Raw genomic sequence first — 26,345 nt, 5'->3', positions numbered from 1 at the left:
ATGTTTAAAAACCTATTTCATTTTTTTAGCACAAAATTTATCTAAGGACTTTAAGATGACCATATTTTTATTTTTACAAATTACGTAAAGCAAAGTTTCACAGGCCAATAGCTCAAATATTCTAGTTGTGTTATTATTGATTCTAGATGTATCACAACTTTCTTCTTGTTACAAGCGCTGACTGAACTAATTCTATAGGAATCTAACTGATTAAAACACATACCATAAGGTCAGAAAGAAAGCAGAGTTAAAGTTAGATTTCACTATCTAGGCAACACTCCTTTCCCAATCCATGAATTTCAACGGTAACTGCATATTAGAGTCACCTGGGGAATTCAGTTTAAATGCTGATTTAATTTTTCTGGAATATTATCCCCCTATCAATAGTTTTCAATTCACTGGTAATTCTAATATGCAGCCAGGATTGAGAACCACTGTCAGACCTAACTCATGAACCAAAATCTTTAGAGTATATAACAATATCCTAGATAGGGCAACCTCTGCCTACCATCAGATATTCTGATCCCATAACTCTAGAATGGGTCCAGGAATCTGCCTTTTAGCTAGGAGGTCATTCTGAGACAGGTGGTCTACAGATTAAATGAGAATCATTGTCCTAAATTCAAAACCAAGCTTTGTATTTTTCCAATCTCTGTTTATTGAGGCCTATCTAAAGTACAAACCCCTAGTTCCAGAGGGAAAAAAAGACCCAGAGAGTCAGAAAGTAGAGTGACATCAGAGAGCAAGTTGACATGTGAGGGCTTCAGCACTCTCACAACTTTCATATAATGTAATGAGAGCAGTAAGCTGAGAAGCAAATACCCAGGTAAGCAGAAGTTCCACCTGTGCAAGCTAAACCCACTAAGATGGGATTCAATACAGAGTCCTGGAATCTGCAGAAGAAATTACTTCTTCTCCTTGAGAATGAATTAAGAGGAGAACTGGAGAGAGGACAGTGCTCTTCCTATAGGCCAGTGCTTTGGGGATTTTCATAATTACTGTTACTACAAAAAATCTCAGTTGATTTCTTCAGGACTCTACTAGCACACTCTGAACTTTAATTCTTTATAACTTTAAGTAAATTAAGATCTTAAAGATGCTATATTTGAGGATGCAAATGTAAAACTTCGTCCATCCCACGATGATTTCAACATTTATCCATATCAACCTGCTCTTCTTAGAAAACCCTGAAATGGAACACACCAGGCCAATATTTTACTGACGCCATATAACTAATCCACTGCTTTACTCGGGTATTAACCATAGTCATATCCTATCATAAAAAGAATTGCTCCCTCTGAGTATTCACGATGAAAAGTAACACTAATTATTTCAAAGAAAATGTCTTGGTCTGGACCGAGACATACTAAGAGAAATACTTGGTCTAAAACAGACGCATATCACGGATGAGGAGAAGGGACAGGTTAAGAGGTAAAGAGCACGCGCACAGTGCCTAATACACAGTAAGTGCTCAATAGTGTCGCAGCCCCCAGCGCCCACGCCCTCGCTGCCTTCAGAGGTGGGCTCCCCACACCCCACCGAGGCGGGCAGTTCCAGTCCGTCTCCTTCCCGCACGTGCTGCCGCCGCCACCACCACCACACCCGCCCGTTGCGCGGTCCCCCAGCGGGGCGCTCGCCAACGCGCACCACGCAGACCTGAGCCTGGCGTCGCCCTGCGATTCTGGGCCCCGCGAGGTCACGCCCATGGCGCCAGCACCTGCGACCCCGCAGCGACAAGGCCAGGAGCGCGGGTGCCAGGAGCTGGGTGTCTCGACGGTCGAGGAGACGTCGCCCACGTCCGTCAGCGAGCCCCTGCCCGCCCTGTCCGACTCAGGCCCCCTGCCTGCCGCCCCCGGCACTGCGGCCTCGGCCTCGGGAGGCTTCCGAGTCCCTCCCACTGGCCCGCTGACGACCTCCTCAAGTACCCCCATCCCCGCCCCTGCTGCCCAGACCCCCAGCATCTGCCTGGTGGACCCCCGAGATGCTGGGGGGGACCCCCGCCCCACACCCAACAGACCCGGCTAACCGAGGGCCTCTGCAGTACCCAGAAGTCCCTGGCCCGCTTCCAGCCCCTTACTGCCGCCGCCAAAACCAAGGGGCTGGCCGGTGGCACCCGGCCCGTCGGCCACTCAGCCCGCGGAACAAGCCCTGTGACAACGAAAGTCCGGCACCCCTGTCCAGAAAGTCCTCAGTCCCCAAGACGGCCCCTCGCGGCCCATCCGGTCAGCCTGCAGCCGGCAAGGTGCGGCCTCGCGCGGGGTCCCTGGTCCACCTCGACCTGACCTGCGTGCCCAGCGGGAGCCGCGCCCTCCTGCTAGACGAGGAGCTCTTCCCGCGGGTATGCGCGCTCGGCTCCGTGGTCAGCGGCCACGAGCCCCGCGAGGAAGAGGGCATGCGCGGGCGTCCTGGACGGCTGCTGGCCCCCAAGCAGCGGTGGGACCCCGACCTCCAGGTTTTTATTTTAACATTATAGTACTAGGCATAATAGAGCCCATGGCCTAGTGGAAAAGAGATTATTATGAGATCTGAGAGTCAGTGAATAAACGCATGGCGAGAAGAGGAGCGCAAAATGGGTAAGGAGAAAAGGAGCAATATGGAACGCTGGAAAAGTCTAAGGCTCCTGAGGCCCACGCCATTACCCTACCGTGTGTGTTTGAGATGTTGCATCTCAGATGAGAGAAAGCAAATTGACAATGGCTAGCAACGTTATGGTATTGATTTCAGTGTTATTTACTTTATTAATTCCAAGGGCAGCACTGAACCAGGACACGCTTTCCCTCCTTTCCATAGCATGCCAAGTCCGAACCTGATATTCAAATGAGGTCAAAGTCCCCAGACTGTGAGGCAGAACTAGAGTAAAACTAGTCTTACAAGTTTTGTTTTACCTGTAAAGTACGGATAAGTTGTCAGAAACTTTAAAAACTATTTGACCATTTTTTTCTCTAGAAGCTTAAAAGTTTAAGCATAGTACGCGATCATCTCTGCTGTCTTCAATGTGTCTATCATATTATCACTCTACCTTGTACTGAGAAATTTATCATATCCTTCTTAGTGGATTCTGACTGAAGATAACCAATCTGGAGATAATGGTCCCAAGAGCCACTTCAGTGTCCACCGATCGTGGAGAAGAATAGTAGACCAAATCCACAATACATAATCATAAATCCAGGTAGGAGTAACAGATTAAATTTTGAAGCCTGGAGAGATAAAGAGATAGATTGAGACTGCATATATTTTTAGGATAAAATGTAAGGAGACTTGAAAATTATTCCATTATTCTGGCCACTGGTGGGTGTAGCAACATATTTTCAAAGGTAACTTAATGGTATGTAGGTGAGGTAGTGTGGCTCTAAAAGACGAAATCAGGATAGGCTCAAATTTCTGTTTGATAATTGCTTAAAATCCTAGGGAATGTATTAAAGAGGCGTAGGAAGAGGATAACAAAAATGTGTAACAAACCACTTTGCCAAATAAGATGACTGATTTGACACTAATGCTACTTCAGGGGGATGAGGGGAAATTTGTTTTAAAAATTAGAATTTTCTCTTGGCACAGAGCAACACTTGTGAGTGCTCCAGGGGGTCGTCATTTTTCAGGACCCACAGAGATAATGACAGTAATGGCTTCCACCATGATGATGGTGTTCTCCATCCATGACACTAACCAATATGGAGATTCCATAATCCTCAAATGATAGCTATAAGAAACCACAAAGAGGCTAAAGACAGTGGCAGGATAACCAGTAAACGCTGCCCAAGGAAGGTTGGTGAGTCAAGAAGCAGGAAAAGGGTTAGGGAACCTTTCACTTCAAAGTTGTTAGTTCTGATACAGCCAGCATTTTTAAGCTTAAGTAAATCACTTAAATTTAGAAGAGATAATATAGGACAGAAATAAATCTAAATGATATCCTTGGTATTCCTCCTTAAAGTTATTTAATGAAAATATCTAGTGACCCCAATACAGTATTCTTCACTGAAGAAAAAGGGAATAAAAGTCTTCCAAACAAAATGCAAATAACATTGAAGGTGTAAATTTTATAGACAGACAAAATTATTGAGGAGACATTATGTTAGACTCTGTGTTAGGACCCGATATCAGAAAGATTAAGACATGAGTTAGTGAGAAGCATTGTAACTTGGTAATCAAATCCCTGGGTTCTGACCTATGTTTGAATCCTGAATGAGCATTCACACATTTATGATCTCAACCAATATGAGACTCATGTGGAAAATGGGAAGATGAGAGAATCTTCTGCATAAGGTCAAGATATTAAATAAAATAATAAATGCACAGCACTTAACGTATAGTAAGTATTAGATAAAAGTTATTATTATTATTATTATTATTATTATTATTATTATTATTATACTGGTCCTGAAGGAGCTTCCAGTCTAATGAGAAGGGAGATAATTATCATGTGTAATTCAGATTACAACTTTCAAAATCTACTTATTTAGTACCTACAACTTGGAAGATACCACTCAAGGGACTGAGGATTCAACTGAGAATCAAAAAGATAAAATCCTGTCTCCAGGGGCTGGCCCCGTGGCCGAGCGGTTAAGTTCGCGCGCTCCGCTGCAGGCGGCCCAGTGTTTCGTTGGTTCGAATCCTGGGCGCGGACATGACACTGCTCATCAAACCACGCTGAGGCAGCGTCCCACATGCCGCAACTAGAAGGACCCACAACAAAGAATATACAACTATGTGCTGGGGGGCTTTGGGGAGAAAAATGAAAAAATAAAATCTTTAAAAAAAAATCTATTAAAAAAAAAAAAAAATCCTGTCTCCATGGAGTAGGGCAGTTTGGGTCCTCCAGGAAGCGGATGCTGAGACCCAGATAGGAATGAAAGAGGTTTCTGTGCGGGGCGAGGGGAGTGGAGTGTGGTGTAAGGCCTAGGAAGGATAAAGAGAAAGGAAGCAGAATTGGGCAAGAAAGCTTTCAGACTGTGATAAAGATATGACGCCTGTGGAAAGAAAGAGGTGAGGAAGCAGAACTGGGCAGAGAGAGCATTAGACTGTGATACAGATGTGACAATGCCTCAGCCAATAGAATGGGGAGCTACAATGCAAAGGAAAACTGTCAGCTAGCTGCACTCCTCAGAGCTGAGTAAGTTTTTTCTAGAAGGGAAATCTGAGGGAGGGAGGGGCACCTCCATGGATGCCACAGTTCACTCTGTGTCACATGGATTCATCTCTCCGTACACTTGTCGAGTGACAGCTTCTCTAGGATGCCAGCTGGTTTTTTCTTGAACAGAAATTTGGAAGAGAGAGATTAGTAGATCCAACTATAGCCCCATCACTGCAGTTCTTCTTTTGGTTACAACTGGTACTCCCTGTCTTCCTTTTCGGTTCTAAATTCCTCCCACCCTCAGCTATTATCTCTGCTGATCTTGGAGGTTTATCTAATGATGTAACTCAAACCCTCTTTCCAGGAGTCTGAGTCTGGTACCATATCCTCCTCACTCATAGTTACACAAGTGAGTGCAAAGAGGTGCCAAAGTAGATCACCTGATTTCTATACATTTTCCTCCTGCTCATCAAAGGATGGTGACTCCTTTCCCCATCTGCTGATCCCTGAGGACTCCACAGTGTCCACATGACACCAAAGCTTGTAATTCAACAACACCTTTGCTGTATTTGAAGCTCAACAACTCTAAGTATTTAGTCTTAAATTTTGTTTCCAATTTTTTCTGCTCTCCCACTGACAGAGATAAGAACTTCTTGCCTTCACACTTTATTTTAATTCATTTGTAAACTGCTTGAAGTTTTTTATTATTCTCTCTTCGCTACAACATCATTGGAACTTATTTACAGCCAGTCAATTCCATTGTCCTTAAATACATTGCATCCTCCATACTTTTCAAAAGCCTGCATCATTACACCACCCAGCATAACCTTTTCTACAAGAACATCCCTCCCAGTCACCACCAATGAAAGTTTTAGCAAATGGACCACTACTTTGTGCCAGGAATTATCTGTATCCCACATACCACCCAGGATGGCAAGTGATCACTCCCCAAATTCTAATCCAACTTACTACTTGTTAAGAACACTCCTAGTAGCAACCATGTCAGTTCAGATCCTCCAGAAAGTGGATATGAAATCAAGTTAGAAGTGCAAGAGGGTACTTTTTTTAATTGTTGTTTTCGGGTTTTGGGGGAGAGGATGGTAACTCCTGTGAAATATAAAGAGGGAAAAACAGAATTGATCTGGGAAATGCTTGAGACCATAATACTGATCTGACATCTATGAAAAAAAAGGAGAAATGAGGACTGCACAGGAAGAACCTCAAACTATGGTGCAGAGCTGAAAAGAGTTCAGCAAACACAATAGGGAATTCTGGAGTAAATATTATTTATTGATAAGTCCCACATTGGGCAGAAATGGCCAAGCCCTAGTATTCCCTTTGTGCTGAGGCTGACCAGAAAGAATATGGCCTCAGCTTGGATGCTGCAGCAGATCCCTAAGGCAGTGCAGTTGGAGCAGCTTGGCTAATTGCAATCTTTGCAGTTGAAAGAGACACCCAAGCGGTGCACTTCCATGGTTGCCTCTTGGAGTTCATATTCTAATGAGGGAAACTGAAAGTAAACAAGTGAAGAAGCAAATATATACTGTGTCAGATGCTTTGTGTGCTAGGAAGAAAGACAAAGCAGAGTAAGAGGGTTAGGGAGTGCAAGACAGAGGAGGGGGAGTATAGTTTATATAGGGTGGTCAGGGAGTGCTTCTCTCATAAGCTGGCATTATCCAGGGACCTGAAGGAAGAGATGGAGGGGGTTTATGTGGATATCTGAGAGAAGAGTAATGCAGTCAGAGGCAAAAGAAATACAACGGCCCTGAGGCAGATACTGTGCCTGCATGTTTGAGGGGCAGCAGCGAGACCAGCATAGCTAAAGCAGAGGGAAAGTGTAGGAAAGTAATAAGAGATGAGTTCTCATAGGTATTGGGATAGGAAAATAATAGTGTATCATGTAAAATAGTGTCTTTCAAGACATGGTGATTACTTTTACTCTGAGAGAGATAGAAACTTAGTGTCTCCCCCTGACTGTCTAATAAATGTGTTAAACTTAGATGTTCAAAGCTCATCTCCTGATCTTTGCCTTCCCCCAGATCTGCCCTTCCTGGGGTCTTTCTCACTTCAGTTGATTACCATGCTTTCTTTCCAGCTACCCAGGCCAAAACCTTGGGATCATCCTTGACTTTTTCGTTCTTTCACACTCCAGATACAATCCATAAGCAAATCTTGTTTGCAGCAAATATTTTCTTGAAAAATATATCTTGAATATAATCACTGTACATCATGGCAACTGTTACCAACGGGGTTACTGTAAGAGCCTCTGGTCAGGTGTCCCTATCTCCTTGTTCCCTGGAGAATTTATTCTCTACACGTTAGCCAAAGGGATTTTTTTAAACGTTAAGTAAATCTTCAAAAGACTTCAGTGGATCCCCATCTTACTCAACGTAAAAGTCAAGGTCCCTAAGTGGTTGAAAAGGCCCTGCAGGATACAACCCTGCCCCATGCGCCTACACTACCTCGTCTCCTAGTACTCTTTCTTCCCTCACTTCTTTGTGTCTACTGGCCTCTATGATGTTCCTCCAGTATCCCAAGCATTCTTCCACTTTATCTTCTCTAAAATGTCTGTTCTCTCTGCCTGGAACATTCTCACTTGATATGCACTTAACTACCTCCCTACTACCTGCAAGTATTTATCCAAATATCACCTTCCAATCAGACTTTTATGTGATAACCCTATTTAAAATAGCAACTTGCCCCCCAATTTCAGCACTAATGATCCCACTTACACTAAACGGGTTTTTTTCCATAGCACTTACTACTCTTAACACAATAAATAATATTTTGTCTTTCCTATCTCGTTCACTGATGTATATCAAACTCTTAGATCATTGCCACAAGAATGAGGCACATCATAGGCATTCAATAAGAATTTGTTGACAAAATTGTATATTTTTTATTTAGTTTGCAATAAATTTAGTGTAGAACAGAATAACAGATTATAATTTGTATATATTGATGAAAGTAGTATATTTATGTATAATATTAATTTCAATATGTTTAATTCCATTTTCTTATTAAGTAGGAGTGTCTTTGAATATATTAGGTTGAACCAAATTAAATTGCCCACTTTTTTTATGTTAAAACTGGTTTGATTTTTGGCAGTTACATATGTTTCAACTTAATACTAATATTTTCCCCATGTCATAAATGAATGCTATAAGGGCAAAAACTTTTGAAAAATTATTAAATTGCAAAATCACACATATAGTGTTTAATCTCCAATTATACAAAGAACTTACGGACTTAAGGATGACTGTCAAACCTATAACATTTACTACAAAGGAAAGTCACTGTTAAAAATAATGTGCAAAAATATAGTATAGGAAATGAGGGAAAAAAGGAAATTATTTAGGAGTAGTAGTTTATAACATCCTGAGGGATATTTTTTCCTTCACACCTCTCTAATTTTCCACATGTTTTTCAAAAAGAAGTGAAGAATTTGGAGAGGGTTCAAACAACAACTAATGTAAGAACTAATATAATCAAAAATTTGGAAAATAGATTTATCCTAAAGGCTAACAGAAGTGGAATTATTTCATATGAAGAGGAAAAACCTGAGGCAAAAACATTTAATAACTGATTTTAAGCAGTTTTTATAAATGATATTTTAAAAATAGATATAAAGTAGCATAACTATCTTTAGTCTTTCAAATCATCATAGAGTTTTTTAGGTGCCAGCAGAAAACACACCACTGCAATAAAGTGATCTGAGACACTCTGGAAGTGCATTCTTTCTCACATATTAATCTATATTTGAGGGGTACAGCTCTACTCCATTAGATCAAGTCCCAGTCTCCTGTTGCTTTGCCATCCCCTAGGGCCGAAGTCAGCAAACTACAGCCTGAGAACCAAATTCTGCTAGCCACCTAATTTTGTAAATAAAATTCTATTGAAACTCAGTTACACCCACTCATCTGTGTATTATCTATGGCTATTTTCACACCACAGTGGTAGGGTTAAGTAGTTGTGAAAGAGATCATATAGCCTGCAAAACCTAAAATACGTACTGTCTGGCCCTTTACAGGAGTTTTCCAACCCCTGCATAGGGTGATGTCCTTGTCTACATGGTCAGTGCTAGCTAACCACCAAAGTATGCACATTCCAGGCTGTGGGAAGAGGGCAAAGGAGCAAGTAGAAGGCAGATGATTTTGTTTTCAAAAGAACAACTTGAACTTGCACATATCACATCTCATTTATCCCATGGGCGTGAATGTAGTGGGGCAGAAAGGTACCCAGCTAAATTATGTGTGGGTGGCTCTATTACTAAAAGGAAAAAGGTTAAGTAGATACTGAAGAACAATTAGCAATTTCTGCCACAATTATGTATGGCAAAAAGAAGATGGTGTAGGTGGAAAGAAGGGTGGCAAGGATAAGCCTTTTGAAGCAGCTGCTTTCTTTTTTTGAGGATGATTAGCCCTGAGCTAACATCTGCCGACAATCCTCCTCTTTTTGCTAAGGAAAACTGGCCCTGAGCTAACATCCATGCTCATCTTCCTCTACTTTTTATGTGGGATGCCTACCACAACATGACTTCACAAGCGGTATGTAGGTCTGCACCCAGGATCTAAACCAGCAAACCTGGGGCCACCAATGCAGAACATGCAGACTTAACTGCTGCGCCACTGGCTGGGCTGGCTCCAAAGCAGCTGTCTTCTTCATTGAATGAATGGATTTTTGCAATGAGAAGTACTTCACAGAGTAGAAGCCTGCTCTGTCCAGGAACTTTGTCTCTTCCTTATTTATCTCTTACTTATTCCCAGTTAAATGTCATTCACCCAGAACCTAGTAATACTAATATTTTAAAGAGCAGATCCTCAGATTTGGTATTTGTTTTCAGTGGGTAGAAATAAGGCTTCAGTCTCTACGATGGTAACTTTAACTTGGCATGTGTGCTTCCCACACAGAGCCTCTTCTTGTTACTCTGTAACACCTCAGTTTAATTGCAAGGACAGCAGCTACAGATTCAATTGCTTCCAGAGCATTTTCATGCTCCCTGTCCACTCTCCCACCTCTCTGACACACACATACACACACATGAGCAAGATACATGCTCAACAATTGCATATTCCTTCATATTTTTGAGTGTCCTATCTTAGCAAGTCTTCATATTAGGTGTCCTGGGGAATATGGAGATAAGCTTATTATATAGGGCAGGGGCTGGCAAACTACAGTCTAAGGGCCAAATCTAGTCCACTGCCAGGTATTGTAAATACAATTTTAGAGAACACAGCCATTCTTACTCATTTACATATTGGCTCTGGCTACTTTTATACTCAAAGGCAAAGTTGAGTAGCTCAACAGAGACTGTATAACCTATAAAAAGCCTAAATTATTTACTATTTTTCCCATTAAAGAGGAACTTTGCCAATCCCTGAGCTACAACATTCTAAGGAGCCCTTACTTTCATTTGAATCAGGATTATAAGTAGAATAGCAAGAAATTAGTTTGAATGTAAGCAAGAATTTCTTAACTCTAAATGTAGACAAGCCCTAGAATTGATTTTTTTTTTTTACATTTCTTAGATGTTTTTCCTGGAGCTGAGGACAGAAAAGATACTTATTTCGTTTGGAAATATTTTAATAAAATGAATAAGTTTAATGAGGAAAGAATGGTCTTTTCAGTAATAAATGGTGTTGTGTTAATTGGATATCCACTTGAAAACCAAATAAACTTTGGCTACCACCTCTGTTACTCATACTATACAAAAATCATTTCTGGGTTGGTTAAAGCTCTAAATGTGAGAGGAAAAAAAGCTTTTAGATGGAAACATAAAAGAATGTCTTCATGACTTGGAATAAGTTAAGATTTCTTAAACATGACATAAAGAGTACTAAGTAGGAAAAAATGGTAATTTGGACTATAGTAAAACTGAAACCTTCTGACCCAAATCTGGAACACTGACACCACCACATGCTGATGAGGATGGAGAGCAACAGGAACTCTCATCCATTGCTGGTGGGAATGTAAAATGGTACAGCCACTTTGAAGACACTTTGGTGATTTTGTACAAAGCTGAATACTATACTCTTACCATAAAATCCAGCAGTAATGCTCTTTGGTATTTACCCAAAGGAGTTGAAAACTTATGTCCACACAAAAACCTGCACACTGATGTTTATAGCAGCTTTATTTGTAATTGTCAAAAAGTGGAGGCAACCAAGATATACTTCAGTAGGTGAATGGATAAACACCCAGACAATGGAATATTATTCTGTACTAAAAAGAAATGAGCTATCAGGCCATAAAAAGACATGGAGGAACTTTAAATGCATATTACTAAGAGAAAGAAGTCAGTGTGAAAAGGCGGCATACTGTATGATTCCAACTATATGACATTCTGGAAAAGACAAAACGATGGGATGATAAAAAGATCAGTGATTGCTGAGGAGGGGAGGGCAATGAAAGGCAGAGCACAGAGAATTTCTAGGTCAGTGAAAATACTCTGTATTGTAATGATACATATGTCATTATACATTTATCCAGATCCATAGAATGTGCAACATCAAGAGTAAACCTTAAGGTAGAACTATGGACTTTGTTAATTATGAGCCAATGTAAGTTCACCAGTTGTAACAAATGTACCACTGTGGTGGGAGATGTTGATAATGAGGGCAGCTATTCACCTGTAGGGGCAGGGTGTATGTGGGAAATCTCTGTACCTTCTCAATTTTGCTATAAACTTTAAACTGCTCTAAGAAATTTGCCTTAATAAAAATAAATAAATTCTTCTCATCAAAAGACAATCATTAAGAGAGTGAAAAGGAAAGCCACAGAGTAGGGAGAAGCTATTTGTAATACATATGTTTGACTTAGGACTCATATCTGAATATATATACAAATAAATAAAAAATTATAAAAATTAGCATAACATTTGAGCAGGCTCTTTACTAAGGGAGCCATTACGTAATTAGCCGATATGAAACAGTGCTCAATTTCATTTGTAATCAGGGAAATGAAAATCAAAAGCACAATGTGATGCTAATGCACATCTTCGGAATGGCTTGAAAATGCCAACTGTTGACAAGGGTGTGAAGAAACTAGAATTTTGATACATCACCAGTGACAGTGTAGATTCTTACAACCATTTTAGAAGACAATTTATCAGTAACTGCTAAAGCGGAACATGTCCATAACCTATTCCACTTCTAGGTGTATACCAAACAGGAATGTATAAATGTTCTCATCAAAGATATGTACAGCAATATCCATAGCACTGCTACTTGTAATAGCTAAAAACTGGAAAATACCCAAATGTACATCAACAGTAGAAGATATTTTCACACAATTAAATAATGCTATTCAGCAATGAGAATAATATGCATAACTCTCATTTAAGAATATTAAGTGAAAGACACAAAAGAGTACACAAGCTATAGTTTATTTTTATATAATGCTCAAAAATTGGCTAAATTAATCTTAGAAGTTAAGAATAATACCTTGGAGAGTGGCTAGCGACTGGATATGGGTACAAGGTTGTGGGGAAGGTTGAAATAGTCTCAAGCTATACACTTAAGATTTATCTGTTTCTACATTATCTCCAACTTCAATAAAGCATTCTATTTCTTGATTTGGGCACTGGTTTCATGAGTATGTTTACTTTATGAAAATTCATTAACATGCTCTTATAGGATTTGTGAATTTTTAAGTATATACATTAAACTTCAAAAAAAGCTTACCTAAAATAGAAAAATAAAACAGATGCATATATATTCTTCTAACTCTAAAATCGGCCATGGCCATAAACCATATACAATTTGAAATTGAGTAAGAAGATGCAGGCCCCTTCTCTATGTCAGCTAAGGGAACGTTTCTGACACTTTACTCCTTACACTCATGACAAATATCTACGTCGTCCTATTTTATCATTTTCCCCCAAATTTGCTTAAGATCCTGTAAGAATAAGGGAAGGGGCATAAAGAGGGGAGGGAAAGGCAAGGTTTCAGCAAATCTGGGAGAGTGAGGTATTTGCTTTACTCTCTGGATACTTTTTTATCCACCTTTCTCTCCTTACCTCTTAATTCCACCCTCCAGCCCCCTTAAAAATGATTGCTCAAGTTATTCTTGGTCATTCATTTCTTCTACTTTGATTCTGAATATAAGATACAATATACACAAAGTGTTTAATTTTAATTGGGATGGCTAATAGAGAGAAAGTAGGTAATAAACTAAGCAAAACTGACTGTCATTTCATGATCATTTTGTGAAACGTCTTGAGCAAAGTTTGTGGAGAGTTTATTGTCAAACTCTTTACAAAAGCCTCCGTGTAGGTCACTGAATAATTATAAACAATAGGCCTAGAACCCAAAGGAGTCAAGTTTGAATTTAACTTCCTTTAATCCTCAGTTGTATTTTTTTAAAATGTTTCCTCAACTTTCCAATCTAGAAATGAAAATAATGGTTCCTTCCAATGGAATGAACTGTTTCAAACTACTTACCACTTTATACATTTACTACATTTACTATGTATATTTGCTGTGAAACCAAATATCCACAAAAACGTTTTAAAATAAAGTGGATGTTTCAAAATAAGCAGAGAAAAAAATTTACTTATTTTTATTCTATAATTATATTTATAAACAAAAGATATTCAATCGTTATAACTTAGAGTTTGACATTTTTGCTCTTATTATGTCACCATGATTAGAACATTCCTGAGGTAAACTGAAATTATTGTGGTATAAACAGAAGTGTTTATCTTGGGATTTTATGATAAAATTGAAGACAAAGTATTTTTAAATTACTGCTACAGGCATACCTATTAAGATATTAAGACTTTTTTATTAATCGCAATATTTTAATATTAATATTTCAACCCAGTTCTGTCTGTTGCTCCATTAATTTTGCTACAGTTTCTTTTGTGATAGAATTGTTGAAATGTTCATTCCCTTGGATAAAATCATAAAGAATTTTACTCCAAGAAAAGAGTTTCTTCAGAGTCTCCTGATAGCTTCTGACACCTATTTGGTTAAATTTTAAATTTAAGTTTCTATCATGTTCCCCTTCATTAAGTGTCCTAATGTATTTTGTCGTTGAACTAGATTCTCACTAGATGAGATATTTAATCCACTTACATATGCTTTTAAAAGGGAAAAAATAAGTCATGAGAAACTTTTAACAACTAAAAATCAACTATAATATTTGTCCAAATATTTAATAACACAGTAAGTTAAACAAGAGTTAGAAAGCATGTTACTGCTTGTCAAAATAAAAATTATTTCTCCCATTTACTTATTCCTTAGCCACTGTTGAAATTCCAATTTGTTTCTATTTTTCAGTCTTCTCTTTGAAAGAAGTTAGTAAAAACCAAATAGGCAATCATAACCAAAGATCTCATTCTCATTAACGTATTTCAGGAATGTAAATTTCAATTCTTCTCTGCCTGAGCTATCACAAAGCAAACTAGAGAGTGAAGAGTAAATACAAGCAAGAGAAAGAAAATCAATTAAAGGAGAAGAGAGCAAAGGGGAGCTCAGACACAAATGGGTTAAAAAAAAAAAGCGAAAGAAGAAGTCAAGATAATGCTATTTTAATAGTATCTGAGAGTACACACTGGGAGGCTAGGAAGAAGAGGAATTGTGCTGACCTGTTAGAAATAGGCGGTTTCTGGGAGCTGTCCAATGTACTAACTGAACCGTCATAGTCACAACTTCCCTCCTTAATAGGAATTGATGTCCTCGGTGATTCTTCCCTGAATCAAGGCATCTCTATACCCATCTTTTTAGTCTATTTCTTCTAATCTATATTTGAAATTATTTTCTAACATGTCATCCTGCCCCACCCTGTCTTCTTAAAAATCCCTACACTGAATAATTAAATAAATATAGCTCCTGGCAAAAAAGAAGGAAAAATGAACCATTCTTTGTTAAAATATTAGAGATAATATGAAACCAGTAAAATTTAATTACACCAAACTAAAAATCTTTTTTCATCTCAAAAACTGTTGTAAAAATAATAAAAAATATTCCTTAAATAGAATTCAATGAAGTATAATTTCTGCTCTTCAATCCTGTAGGGCAATACAAATCAACGAGGAAAATAAGCCAGATGGAAGTGTCAGGATTTTTCTTTGTTCACAAATACCGGTCAACGATTTAAAAGTCGAAAGACTTCTCAACAGAGGGTGAGCTGATCAACTCATTGGTTTGTCAAAGGGAAAATCGCATTTCTGTAAGGAGATTGAAGTTGATTTGTTTGCAGGGGTGGGAGGGGCGTTGAAGGTGGGAGGGTTGCTTTGCCTCCCACGCCGGGATTATACAGTAAAGCACGCTCGGAGAAAATATTCTGAGCTTTCCCTTTTCATTTTATTGCCATCATAACTTTTGCCCTCGAAGTAAAATCCTCTGCTTTACCTGAGTAGGAGATAAGAGTACCGAAAGGAAGTCAAGTATCTCAATTGTCAGGCTGATTACGACAAAACAGACTTTAGAAGTCAGGGTTTGTAACGCGGCAAGAGAGCTGTTTATGATGCCCGGGAAGGAGAAAGCCGGTTCCAACAGCGACTCTGGGGAATGCGCTTTCGGCCCCCCTACCGTGCTTACTTAGGCTAATGGGAGATCTTTCCTTTCAGTGGCCGCTGCACTGGGATACCAGACAAACAGCGCCGCTCGACCCCTGGCAGACAGGGCCCCTCTTCAGGACATCATTAAAAGCACATGCACTTGTTTTACACCCATTGCATTGGCAGCCTCGGGTGGCAAGATTCAGGACTCCTACTCTGAAGCCAAGGAGAAGCCAGAGCGGTGGAAAACATCCTCGCTTTGAAAATCCAGAGCTAAATTAAAGAACTACATGAGATAAGGAGCTTGAAGAATATTAGTTGGCTGCAGGGGTGAGGAGAGACACAAAAAGCACAGCAGGTAAGAGCTGGGAGTTGCTGCCAAGAAGGAACTGTCCCAGGTGGCGCAGCGAAAAGGATCTCAGAATTGGAGGCCTGTCCCTTTGAGTCTTCCATGCGTGCTCAAGCTTGTCTTCTTCCATCAGTTTCTAGAGGAAGGACGTTGTCAGAGCCTTCCCTATCCGTGCGACTAATCCTGTTATCAGCTTGGTTATAAATATCAATGGCCCCCAGCCCTTCGGAGACGGTGCCACAATCAGACTCAGGGCTGTTAGGAAGCCCATCACCAGTCTCGCCCCTCCCTGCGAGAAATCGATGAGACGCAGGGCCGAGCCGACGCGATGGCGGCCTATCCGGAGAGCTGTGTGGACGCCACCGTGCTGGACTTCGTCGCAGACCTGTCTCTGGCCTCCCCGGGGCGCCCTCTCCTCTGTGGCTTCGCGCCCGGGGTCCCCTTTGGGGACCGAGACGGAAGACCCAGGAGGCTGGCGCGCTTTGAGGAGGAGGATCCAGAAGACGATGAGGGCGAAGTAGACGAGGAAGAGGAGGAAGAGGAGCACGGCAGAGGCGCGTCCCTGCTGGGCCGCCCCAAGAGGAAAAGGGTGATCACCTACGCTCAGCGCCAGGCCGCCAACATCCGCGAGAGGAAGCGGATGTTCAACCTCAACGAGGCCTTCGACCAGCTGCGGAGGAAGGTGCCCACTTTTGCTTATGAGAAGAGGCTGTCCCGGATCGAGACACTACGCCTGGCCATCGTCTATATTTCCTTCATGACCGAGCTCTTAGAGAGCTGCGAGAAGAAAGAAACCGGCTGAGCCGGGTGGGATGGAGGTGTCTGCCCCCTCCCCGCCTGGGCGCGTGCGGGCTTCGGGTGTATCAGGACCCGGCAGTGGTGCGGCTGAAAGGTTAGGAAAGACGCTCCAAGACAGAATGTCTGACGTTCTGGAGCTTGGTTCGGGATTGTAAAATCCCCACAGCGCTCGAGAAGAGTGGCAGCCGTAGAGTTAATATATACACGATCGCTCTCAATGGAGTGTGGGGCAGGGGCGGGCGGGGCGCGTTAGAACTGGTTAGAACGAGTTGGAGCCGTCGAGGCCTGCGACCTGGAGCAGCTTCTGTGGGGAAGGGGACGGGGACGGGGACCGGGGCGGGGAGCGTGGGAAGCTAATTCTCTCCGCAAACGGCAGACTTCAGGGGCTTCTATGGAGTCCAATCTCTCCGCCTTACTTTTTTTGTTTTTAATAGAAATAATAGAGTTTCCTTTTTTTTTAAGCTTCAAGAGTCGGTGCTGCGACACCCCCTGCACGCACTCGGCTCGGCCCGAGCCCTTAGGGAGGTCCTGGAGCAGAGATCCCCAAGGGTGCGAGGTGCGGGGTCTCCTAAAAGGTGAAGGGATTCCGGATTTCTCATCTGATCTTCTTAGGCTTGTCATCAGACAGAAGGAAAGAGATGAGAAAGGAAGGGGAATCAAGGAAACGGGCGACCTCTGAGAAGGGACAGGATTCTCCCCTCCCCTCCACTCCCCTTCGCTTTCCTCCCCTTAAGCGCAGAACCAGCAACTTTGTTCGGGTCCCTCCAGGACCCCAAGGCTTGAACTCGGAGGTGGGTGGGGCAGCTCGAGCCCACGCGCGGGGAGGGCTTCTGGGCGTACCGGGGGTCTTGGGCACCAAGAGCCTTTGCCACCCGCCTATGCTCCCCCTGTCGCCTCCAGGGAAAGGGCCAGGTCTTCCCAGGTGCAGCATCGCCTGAGCGCGCACTTTTAAATTTTTAGCTGTAGTAGGGAAGATAGTCTTCATTCTAGTTGTATCTAGGGACCGGTGAGGCAAAATAGACAAAGGAGGATATGCATTCTTCAGCTTTGGAAAGATGTGTGTGATGGAGATGAGGTTGAAGCAGGACCATCTTGAGGGGCCGCCTCCAGTTTGAACCCTCTGACATTCTACAGTTCTTCCTTCTGGGCACCTGCTAACGCCTGAACTGGGGTTCTTCAAATAGGAGTACGTAAGTGAGGAGAGGAACGAGAGTGAAACATGCCCTCTTAACTGTAAATTCAGTAATCATAAGGGATCAATCCCGTTATTCCAACATTTTACTTTTCCTATTTTGCACACCCTTGCACGCACACACACACACACACTCTTCTCCCTATAATAATTTTAGAAATATAATTCATTTTATTAAGAGGTAATATATGCTCATCCTAGAGTTTGGAAAACAAAAGTTAAAAAAAGAAACATTTTAAATAACTCCACATTACCACACAGCGTTTTTATCTGTTTCCTTCTGGTCTTTTTTTCTATACAGATATAAATTCAATATATTTAACAAACTTGGGATATTTTGGGATATTGATCTTTTTCCACTCAGCATTATAGAATGAAAACTTTCCCCTTGACTTTAAATGTTATGCAAATGTAATTCTGATTGCTGTATTTTATTGTCATATTGATGTATCACAACTTAACTCCAACTATTTCCATTTAAAAAAGAAATCATGCTGCAAAGAGCACTCATAAATGTCTTCTCTGCCTATGATAATTTCCTGATGTTACATAACTAGAAATGAAATTGCTACAGCAAATGAACATTTAAGTTTGTGGCTAAATATGGCCAGATTGCCTTTCAGGTAGGTTCTGCCAGTTCACACTCCCTCCCACCAGCATTGCAGGAATTTGCTGTTCCTTAAGAGCCTTCATTTAAATCTTCCTGGTTCTCCTACTTATAGGAACTGGATTCCTTCTGAAATGACCACCCTCTCAAAGATGATTTCTCATTTTGACTTTGTCTTTTCACCAAGAATTTTTCCACTTCTATCATAAGAACTTCAGGATAAACAGACAAAAGAAAAAATGTAACTAGCTAAGACCAAACAACAAGAAAACCAGGGAGTATATATTTTAAAATTCTCTACAGCCTTTATTAAAATAAACTGAAATTTGGACAATGACCTCTATACCAGTTTTACAAAGTAAGATTACTCATTTTCTCTTCTTTATCTAGACAACTTTTTGGCTACTCAGACTAGAGTATCTGCATTTTTAAAGATAAATTTAAATTTACTCATTTCAATATGTTAAGGAAACGTAACTATTTCTCAACTTATCATTAAACAGTATTCTCCTCTCTAACTTCATATGGAGTGCTAGTAGCTCCATCAGTGCCTCATATTTATGCAATTATTGATTTGTTCAATTAAAAAAATGTGTGAACATTTTACATATAGTGTGAATGGGTTCCACATTGAAAGAGCTTACAGAAGCTCCAGTCTTTCTCCCACTTAAAGTCTTCCCGAGAATTAAACATCATTTTTTAAAAATCTGCAAGTGTTAAATAAGTTTTAAAAAATGGTTCAATTCGAGGAATCATTAATGTTTTGTTGAAAGAACCAATTCTGAAAACCAGATTTAAAAAAAACTGTGTAGACAATGACTTCAAAATCATTGGATCCTGAAGAGTAAATACAACCATCCATCATCCTTAATCCTCTCCCACATACTCTGAACCATTCTGTTATATTCGTAGTAAGTACATAATATCCTACAGTGAACACCTTTTCAGTATAGTAAATAACACCTAAAGACTCTCTAAATAAAAAGCTATTGCTCCGTTATTACTAGAAGATTTATGTCCATAATTCTTAAAACTGTTACAGTTTATAAATGCTTTGTTCTTTGTAAATTTTTTATATGTTTAGAAGCTGCTCTAAAATGTAAAGTCTTTTAAAACTGTTTCTTAATCATTGTACTAATCGAATAATTTGAAGCCAAATAAAGATGAGAAGCACAGGGAAAAGGATTGACTTATTTCTTACACCAAGTCGTCCATAGAGGTCACACAAAATGGTCTGCATTTCAGACATGAATCCACTGCACCTCCATACCTTGACACTCAACTTTTCTCAGCAATGGGATAGTTTTAGTTTTCCCCATGTGAGATCCATAAATTCAGTTTACTTTTAAACACAAATGTTTTTAGTATATAACACACTCTATGTTAAAACTATTTTATTCTTTATTATCTTCTAAACCAACAATGATAGAAATATCAGTAGACACTGGTTTTTCAATACCTTCCACCAGTTAAAAAAAATCTATTGGTGTCAATTACTTCTGGAAAATTGTGATAATTGGTTTTTGAAATTTTAAAGTTAGTTAGACACTTGGAATCTAAATATCATTTTAGATGTTGCTTGGAGGCAGTTTATTTATACACTTTTTACTGACTGAAAACTGCCTTTTGGTCTCAAACTAAGTTCCCCATAACTATCAGGTTACTATTAGCATTCAGACATGTAAACCAAAAAAGATCTAAATGAAATCATATTTGAAAGACATAATCAGGCTTTCCAAGGAAAGTAAAAATAATCAGAAACCAATCATCTTTTATAGTTGCCCAATATGAAAGCAGATTTTTGGCAAAAGTAGCCCTGGAAATTGAACCAAATATTTTGCTACTATGCATAATTCCTGCATGAAAATACACTTAAGACCCTTGTATTGGTGTTTATTATTGCATTTGTCAGCATTTCCATTACAAAAATACTATTGTGGAAGGTTTATAACATAGCTGTACAAATTCTAAGATGAAACTTGATAAGCACAGTTTAGCACACTTTTTTGTAATTGCAAATCTTCAAAGAAAATTTCAAAGGTAATGAAGACACTTAAGTAGATTTTACATGTGAGGTTCCAAAATATACCAACAACTGTAAAAACCAAGATATTCTATTTAATACAAAATATAAATTAGATTATTATTTTATTTTTATCAAAAATAGCTGGCTGATTAACATTAAATTTTAAATACTAAACCTACTTTTTATAGGATATTATTGCATTAAATTATATTTTAAATGTGTTAGGAAACTGTTGATATTTTGGTATATATCTGTATCTTGGCCCAAGTTCACTCAAAGGTTCCTGAACTTTGCCAACACTTTGGGTGAAGTTAGGCCCAATTTCTCGTCATCGCCCTCTCTTCCTGTGAATGCTGGACTAAAAAAGCTTACAAAACACGAGTCAGCAGTTCTGACCATTTTGTTTTGACTTTGGGGTTTCTTTGAATCCAAAGCTCAAAACCAAACCTGGCGAGGAGGAGAAGGAAAGGAAAGAAGCAATGCAAACTGACAGGAATAAAATACCAGAAGGATGGAAAAACTTCTTCAAGTCTCTATAAACCAAAGCCTATGAATTTCCGTAACTTTCTCTGTGACACCAAATTTTTAGTTCTGTGCCTAAAACATGTTCCATCAATGAATATAAGGAAATGCAAAGAATAATAGGAATGTATTTTAAAACACTCTTTATGGCTAATATTTGGTAGAATTCCACCCTTAATTTTGCACAAGGCAAAGAACTTTTAATATTCAGTGAAATCAAGAGTTTTACAAATATGATAAAAAATTTTCATCATAAAATATCTTATAGTAACTCAGTGCTTTATTGTTTTCAAAGCACCATCCACATACTTTCTTTCAATTGATACTGCCAACTGGCTTTCAACAGGATCTAGAGCCTTTAAGTTAAATTGAGTCATCACTGTAGCATCTTAAAAATTCATTCTCTCATGGAAATCAGCATGATACCAAGGTTCCTAAAAAGAACCAATGGTCACATATAAGCAACACATCTCTTTGAAAGATATTGCCTTCAAAGATCAAAAGCACCTTAACAAACTCTGCGGATGATAAATTATACAAAAGGTTGATATGGTCTGACTCCCTCAAAGGCCAAATTTTACAACCTTCTATTTAGGGCTCTGTGAAGGAGATTTCCACCTGCAGCCAGCAAACATAGATGACCTCAAAGCTGTTGTTATGGACAGCTTTTTATGATTTCCAGTCTTCAAAAGGGAGGAAAATATCTACGAGAATATAGAAGTAGATCAAACAGTTGGTGAACAATAAAAGATAAGAACTTCTTATAAACATGTTTGAAGGAATGAATAAATGTGATTACACAATTATTTTACTGCAGATAATTTTGTGACTTCTTCAAAACTTAGTAAAATCACAAGCTATATTTGTTACCAGTCAGATCTTGAACTAATTGACTGTATTTAGTTCTATAGTTTAGTGAAATGTTGGTTATATTTAATCTCAAAGTTTAGTGAAATGTTGGAGAAACTAGAAATGGTCTCAAGGAGAGCAACCAAATAATTGGATTATTAGGTCTGGATGAAGTAACAATATCAGTAAGAAGAAGTAGTAATATCTATAACAATGTATCTACTGTATTGCTTACTTACATGACAGCACATGTTCTTAATACTGTGTTGAGTTCTTTACGTAAGTGTTAAAGTTCTCATAATTTTAGGATATAGACACTGTTACTACCCTCATAGTGATGAGGACACTGGCATATAGAAGTTAAATAACTTTCCCAGGCTCAATCAGCTAACAAATAATGAAGCTAAGATTTATATCCAGTCAAGGATTTCAGAGACCAAATTGTTAGGCACTGAGGTTATCTACAAATGATCATATGATTATTATATTTAAGTAGAAATGATGTGGTAAAAATGAGTAACTATTCTTTCTCTTTACTGAGGATCAGAAATGTAGGCATGGGCTTATCGTGTACCAGAGGCATATGGTCTCTGCAATGAAATTGGGAAAGTGGACTACTGATGGAAGCTTTTGAACAGGTCTTGAAATAATCTATCGATATTTTAAAACCACAGCTTTGCTCGAGTGTCTTCAGTGCAATCCTGCCAGAAGAGAAGAGACAAAACTCTTTCGATGAACATAACAGTGAAAACACAAGCTTTGGAATTTGACAGAAGTAGATTTGAATCGCGAGTACATGACATAATGCTATGGAAGGTAGTACAACTTACTGAAACATGTTAATCCTTGGTTTCTTCATCTTTAAAATAGAAACAATAATATTCATCTAAAAGGCCCTTATGAGGATTGACTGAAATATGTACACAGAGTAAATGGGGTATAGTGAGCACACAGTAAATGGTAACTACTACTGAAATACACATCACCATCATTATCATTATTATTATATCTGTTCCAGTTCTAAGGCAATGAAAACTCTATGGACAAGAGATCACCTTCACCACTAATGGTAATATGTGAAAACATAAAATATATAAAGGGCAAGACTCATTATATAATGCTTTTAAATAAACTGAAAAAATCAGATTTTTTTTCATTTCCCAATATTTTTTACTCCTGGAATACATGAGCACCAGCTTTTAGTCCTGGCCTATGCATCTTTCTAAGTGGAACAATATACAACCAACAGATGAACATGGAGACCAAACACCCTCCTTTAACATGCTACTGTAATAGCACATATATTACAAAGAAAGGGTAGGTTAGTGACTTTAAATCTGAAAACGTTATCTGAGTTCACTCAGAGAAGTTCTGTTTTCTCAGCAGCCCAGACATTGTATTTAAGTATATGTTTCCAAAATCAGTGTGCATTTATTCAAATCAGATAATTCCTAATTGAATATTTCTATATCCTAATTGCAGTGGTGGTTGCACTAATCTACAGATGTGATAGAATGACATCGAACTATGTCTTTTTACACCAATGTCAAATTTCTTGGTTTTGATACTGTACTGTGGTTATGTAAAATGTAACTAATGGAGGAAAGCGAGTGAAGGATACATCCACCCTCTCTGTATCATCTTTGCATTGCCCTGTGAATCTATAATTACTTCAAAATAAAAAGTGAAAAAACATCAGATAATTACTACGACATTCCTTTGAACCTGTAAATCACCTTAGAAATGTAAATTATCATTAATTTTAGACAGGCATTCACATATACTTGATTCACGTCATGTCCTCCAATTTTTCTTCAAGTGTTTCATGAAAGTGAAACCAAGTTTTGTGTATGGTATTATATAGGTCCTGGAACAAAAATCAGGACTCTACCCGTAAAAGGCATAGCCAAAAACTGAGTATCTGATTCTGGGTCCCTTGTTCCATGCTGACGTTCTTGGCCAGATACATTCTCAAGAATGGATTTGTAGTGTTAAAGGAGCTTCACATCCTAATTCTGCTACTGACTAAATTAGATAACTCACTTAAAACATCAGGGCTTCAGCACCCACCCTGATCTGTAAAGTGGAAATGATAGACACGGAGTTATTTAAAGTATCAGAAGAGATCACATAAAGTTCTTAGTACAGTTCCTCACATAAAATACTTAGCCAATGTTCTTATCATTGTTGTTTCTGTTATTTCGGTGTTAAATGTATATACACAGCAAAATGACAATTCAGCCTTTTAGAAGGGCTCATGAGAACACATACAAAAGCAATATTAAATAGTCTGTCCTGCTTCTTCTAAACAGAATCAGAGTCTTAAATAGCATGGCATTTGTGCCCAATTTAAACTGCTGCTCTAATAACGTGCTTTTATTAATTTTGTTTTTAAAACCTAGAATTTAAAGGTAAGGCTTCCGGTCCATGACATATGTAATCACAATCTTTGTTCTAGCAGGACACTCGCTGTAAACCCTACATTCCTAAAATAATCTCTAAAATTTGCATATAAGGCTTTTTATAATAAAAAAGTGATAGCTTGGGGCTGGCCCCGTGGCCGAGTGGTTAAGTTCACGCGCTCCGCTGCAGGCGGCCCAGTGTTTCATTGGTTCAAATCCTGGGAGCGGACATGGCACTGCTCATCAAACCACGCTGAGGCGGCATCCCACATGCCACAACTAGAAGGACCCACAACGAAGAATATACAACTATGTACTGGGGGGCTTTGGGGAGAAAAAGGAAAAAAATAAAAAAAAAATCTTTAAAAAAAAAGTGATAGCTCAATTGGTAAATCCTCTGGGAATTTATTTTTGAGCAGATTCATCCTGAAAGCTATGATGTTGGTGATAGTAACTGAGAAGTAGGACTGCCTCAGTTACTAAGCATTTATGCATGTCTGATCTAGGCTAATGCGAAGTCTGAAAACCTGGGATTCACTCGGCCCAGTCACCTGGGAATGGGCTAGCACGGCCATGCTTTTTTTAGGTTCCTGAGGGACGTAAGAGTCCCTGTGCACCCACTTGTCTCCCATAGAAACGAATCAGGGAGGAAAAGAGAAAAGGCCCCTCCTTGGAGCAGCAAAGAGGGAAGTTGGGTCTCAAAGTGCATTCTTGGAAATTCTGTGTTATTTCTGCCATTTACAGTCATTGAAAATTTGGCACCTGGCCTTAGTCTCTTTATTTATTCACCTGGCTTTATCCTCTTTTTCTTTTTTCACTCTGACACTAGTGGATTTATCCAAAATCTCTGAAAAGCTTTGTATTTTTTGGTCTAGATTTATTTGCAATTTAAATATCAGCTTTTGAAAAGATAAAGTTGGCCTTAACTTACACAAAATTTCTCAACATTTAAAAATGGGTAACTTTTTTCATATCCACTATTTTATATGATAATTTTTCTTCATATTGAAAGTTAAAAGGATAATTATTAAGTATCTTTTTCCTTTTAAAAGCTTTGATTCAACTTCAAGTGGTTTATTTGAGGGTTGATGGTAAAGGGCCTTCTGAAATTTACTAAAATTTTGCCAACTTAGGAAACATACCCAATTTCAAATATTCTCACCATGGCTTCATATTTTTGACCAAAAAATGTGGTGACTATAGTTAACAAGCATTTGACAAGTAGTGGTTTTGTTAATTGTAGATCTTGTGGAACATGCCACACCATTTCTTTCATCACTATTCATTTGCCTAATCTCACCAAAATCCATTAAAATTAGAGCAGATCAGCTCAGTTAAAATATATACATTGGATGCCACTTTGCTTCAAAATGACAACCACAAATTAAACTTCATGCCCTTATTAGCGTACTACATTTCATCAAATTCAATCAACTGCTCCTAAAGTTAACATGAAACAGGCTGAAAAATTCCAAGAACTCAAAGCATTACAAAACAAAAATCTTTCCAAATTACATCCACATGAAAATATGCACCACACCTCCGTCCAAATCTTGGGGTCCTTGCCTTGGACACCCTTAGAGTTTCTATTTCTATAGTTAAACCCCTCTCTTCATTGCATGATTCACATACATGCAAATGTGCATACATGTGCATACCTTCATATGTATTTTAAAATGGAAGGCATGTATGCAAAATTTTTTTACTCCTAGCTCAAACCTTTAAAAACGGTTTTATTTTTCTTCCTTTTCCTCCATACTTTAGTTATTTCACTCTTTTTAATAGGCATCTCTTTCTTGAATACATCATATGTCATAACATTAATGACTGTTGAATGTTTGCATCTTTTGTCACTGAAATTTAAGTGAGCATTAGTGTCTTTACATACAGTGAAAACAAGCCCAGGAATTACTCCAGTACTTGACCAAGCATTAGCCTCACATAGGTCTATCGGGCCTGAATACAATTACTAAGACCAGCAGCCAGCCAATTGTAGAAAAGAAAGTGTCTGGAATTGCCATTCGGGAA

At 39.1% G+C, this 26,345-nt stretch overlaps 2 protein-coding genes across 3 annotated transcripts; both read left to right on the top strand.

Annotated features, from left to right (window-relative positions):
• The first annotated feature begins 1,613 nt into the window (after positions 1-1,613).
• Positions 1,614-23,608, top strand: LOC138923761 (microtubule-associated protein 1S-like). 2 transcript variants are annotated; one of them, XR_011437847.1, is made up of 4 exons: positions 1,616-2,452; positions 3,053-3,169; positions 15,087-15,194; positions 22,590-23,608. XR_011437847.1 is itself a non-coding variant. In XM_070264654.1 (3 exons), the coding sequence occupies exons 1-2, from the start codon at positions 1,982-1,984 to the stop codon at positions 3,155-3,157; spliced, it is 576 nt and encodes a 191-aa protein (XP_070120755.1). In that variant the 5' UTR covers positions 1,614-1,981; the 3' UTR covers positions 3,158-3,169; positions 4,458-4,778. The 2 variants fall into 2 exon arrangements, 1 of the variants encoding a protein (XP_070120755.1); XM_070264654.1 differs by lacking the exons at positions 15,087-15,194; positions 22,590-23,608 and adding an exon at positions 4,458-4,778 and having other exon boundaries at positions 1,614-2,452.
• FERD3L (Fer3 like bHLH transcription factor) lies at positions 16,250-16,723 on the top strand. Its single transcript, XM_001497036.4, has one exon. The coding sequence runs from the start codon at positions 16,250-16,252 to the stop codon at positions 16,721-16,723; it is 474 nt and encodes a 157-aa protein (XP_001497086.1).
• Positions 23,609-26,345: the final 2,737 nt, after the last annotated feature.

The sequence above is a fragment of the Equus caballus genome, chromosome 4 (genome assembly GCF_041296265.1).
Source record: "Equus caballus isolate H_3958 breed thoroughbred chromosome 4, TB-T2T, whole genome shotgun sequence".
Classification (NCBI taxonomy): Eukaryota; Metazoa; Chordata; class Mammalia; order Perissodactyla; family Equidae; genus Equus; species Equus caballus.
The sequence above is the reverse complement of the archived record's forward strand: the minus strand, read 5'-3'. Positions and strand labels throughout refer to the sequence as shown.

Excerpts from the sequence above, each read along its gene's own strand:
- FERD3L (XM_001497036.4), top strand. The coding sequence starts at position 16,250 with ATGGCGGCCTATCCGGAGAGCTGTGTGGACGCCACCGTGCTGGACTTC.
- LOC138923761 (XM_070264654.1), top strand. The coding sequence starts at position 1,982 with ATGCTGGGGGGGACCCCCGCCCCACACCCAACAGACCCGGCTAACCGA. Across the intron at positions 2,453-3,052 it reads GGTGGGACCCCGACCTCCAG|TGGATTCTGACTGAAGATAA; the intron begins GTTTTTATTTTA and ends TATCCTTCTTAG.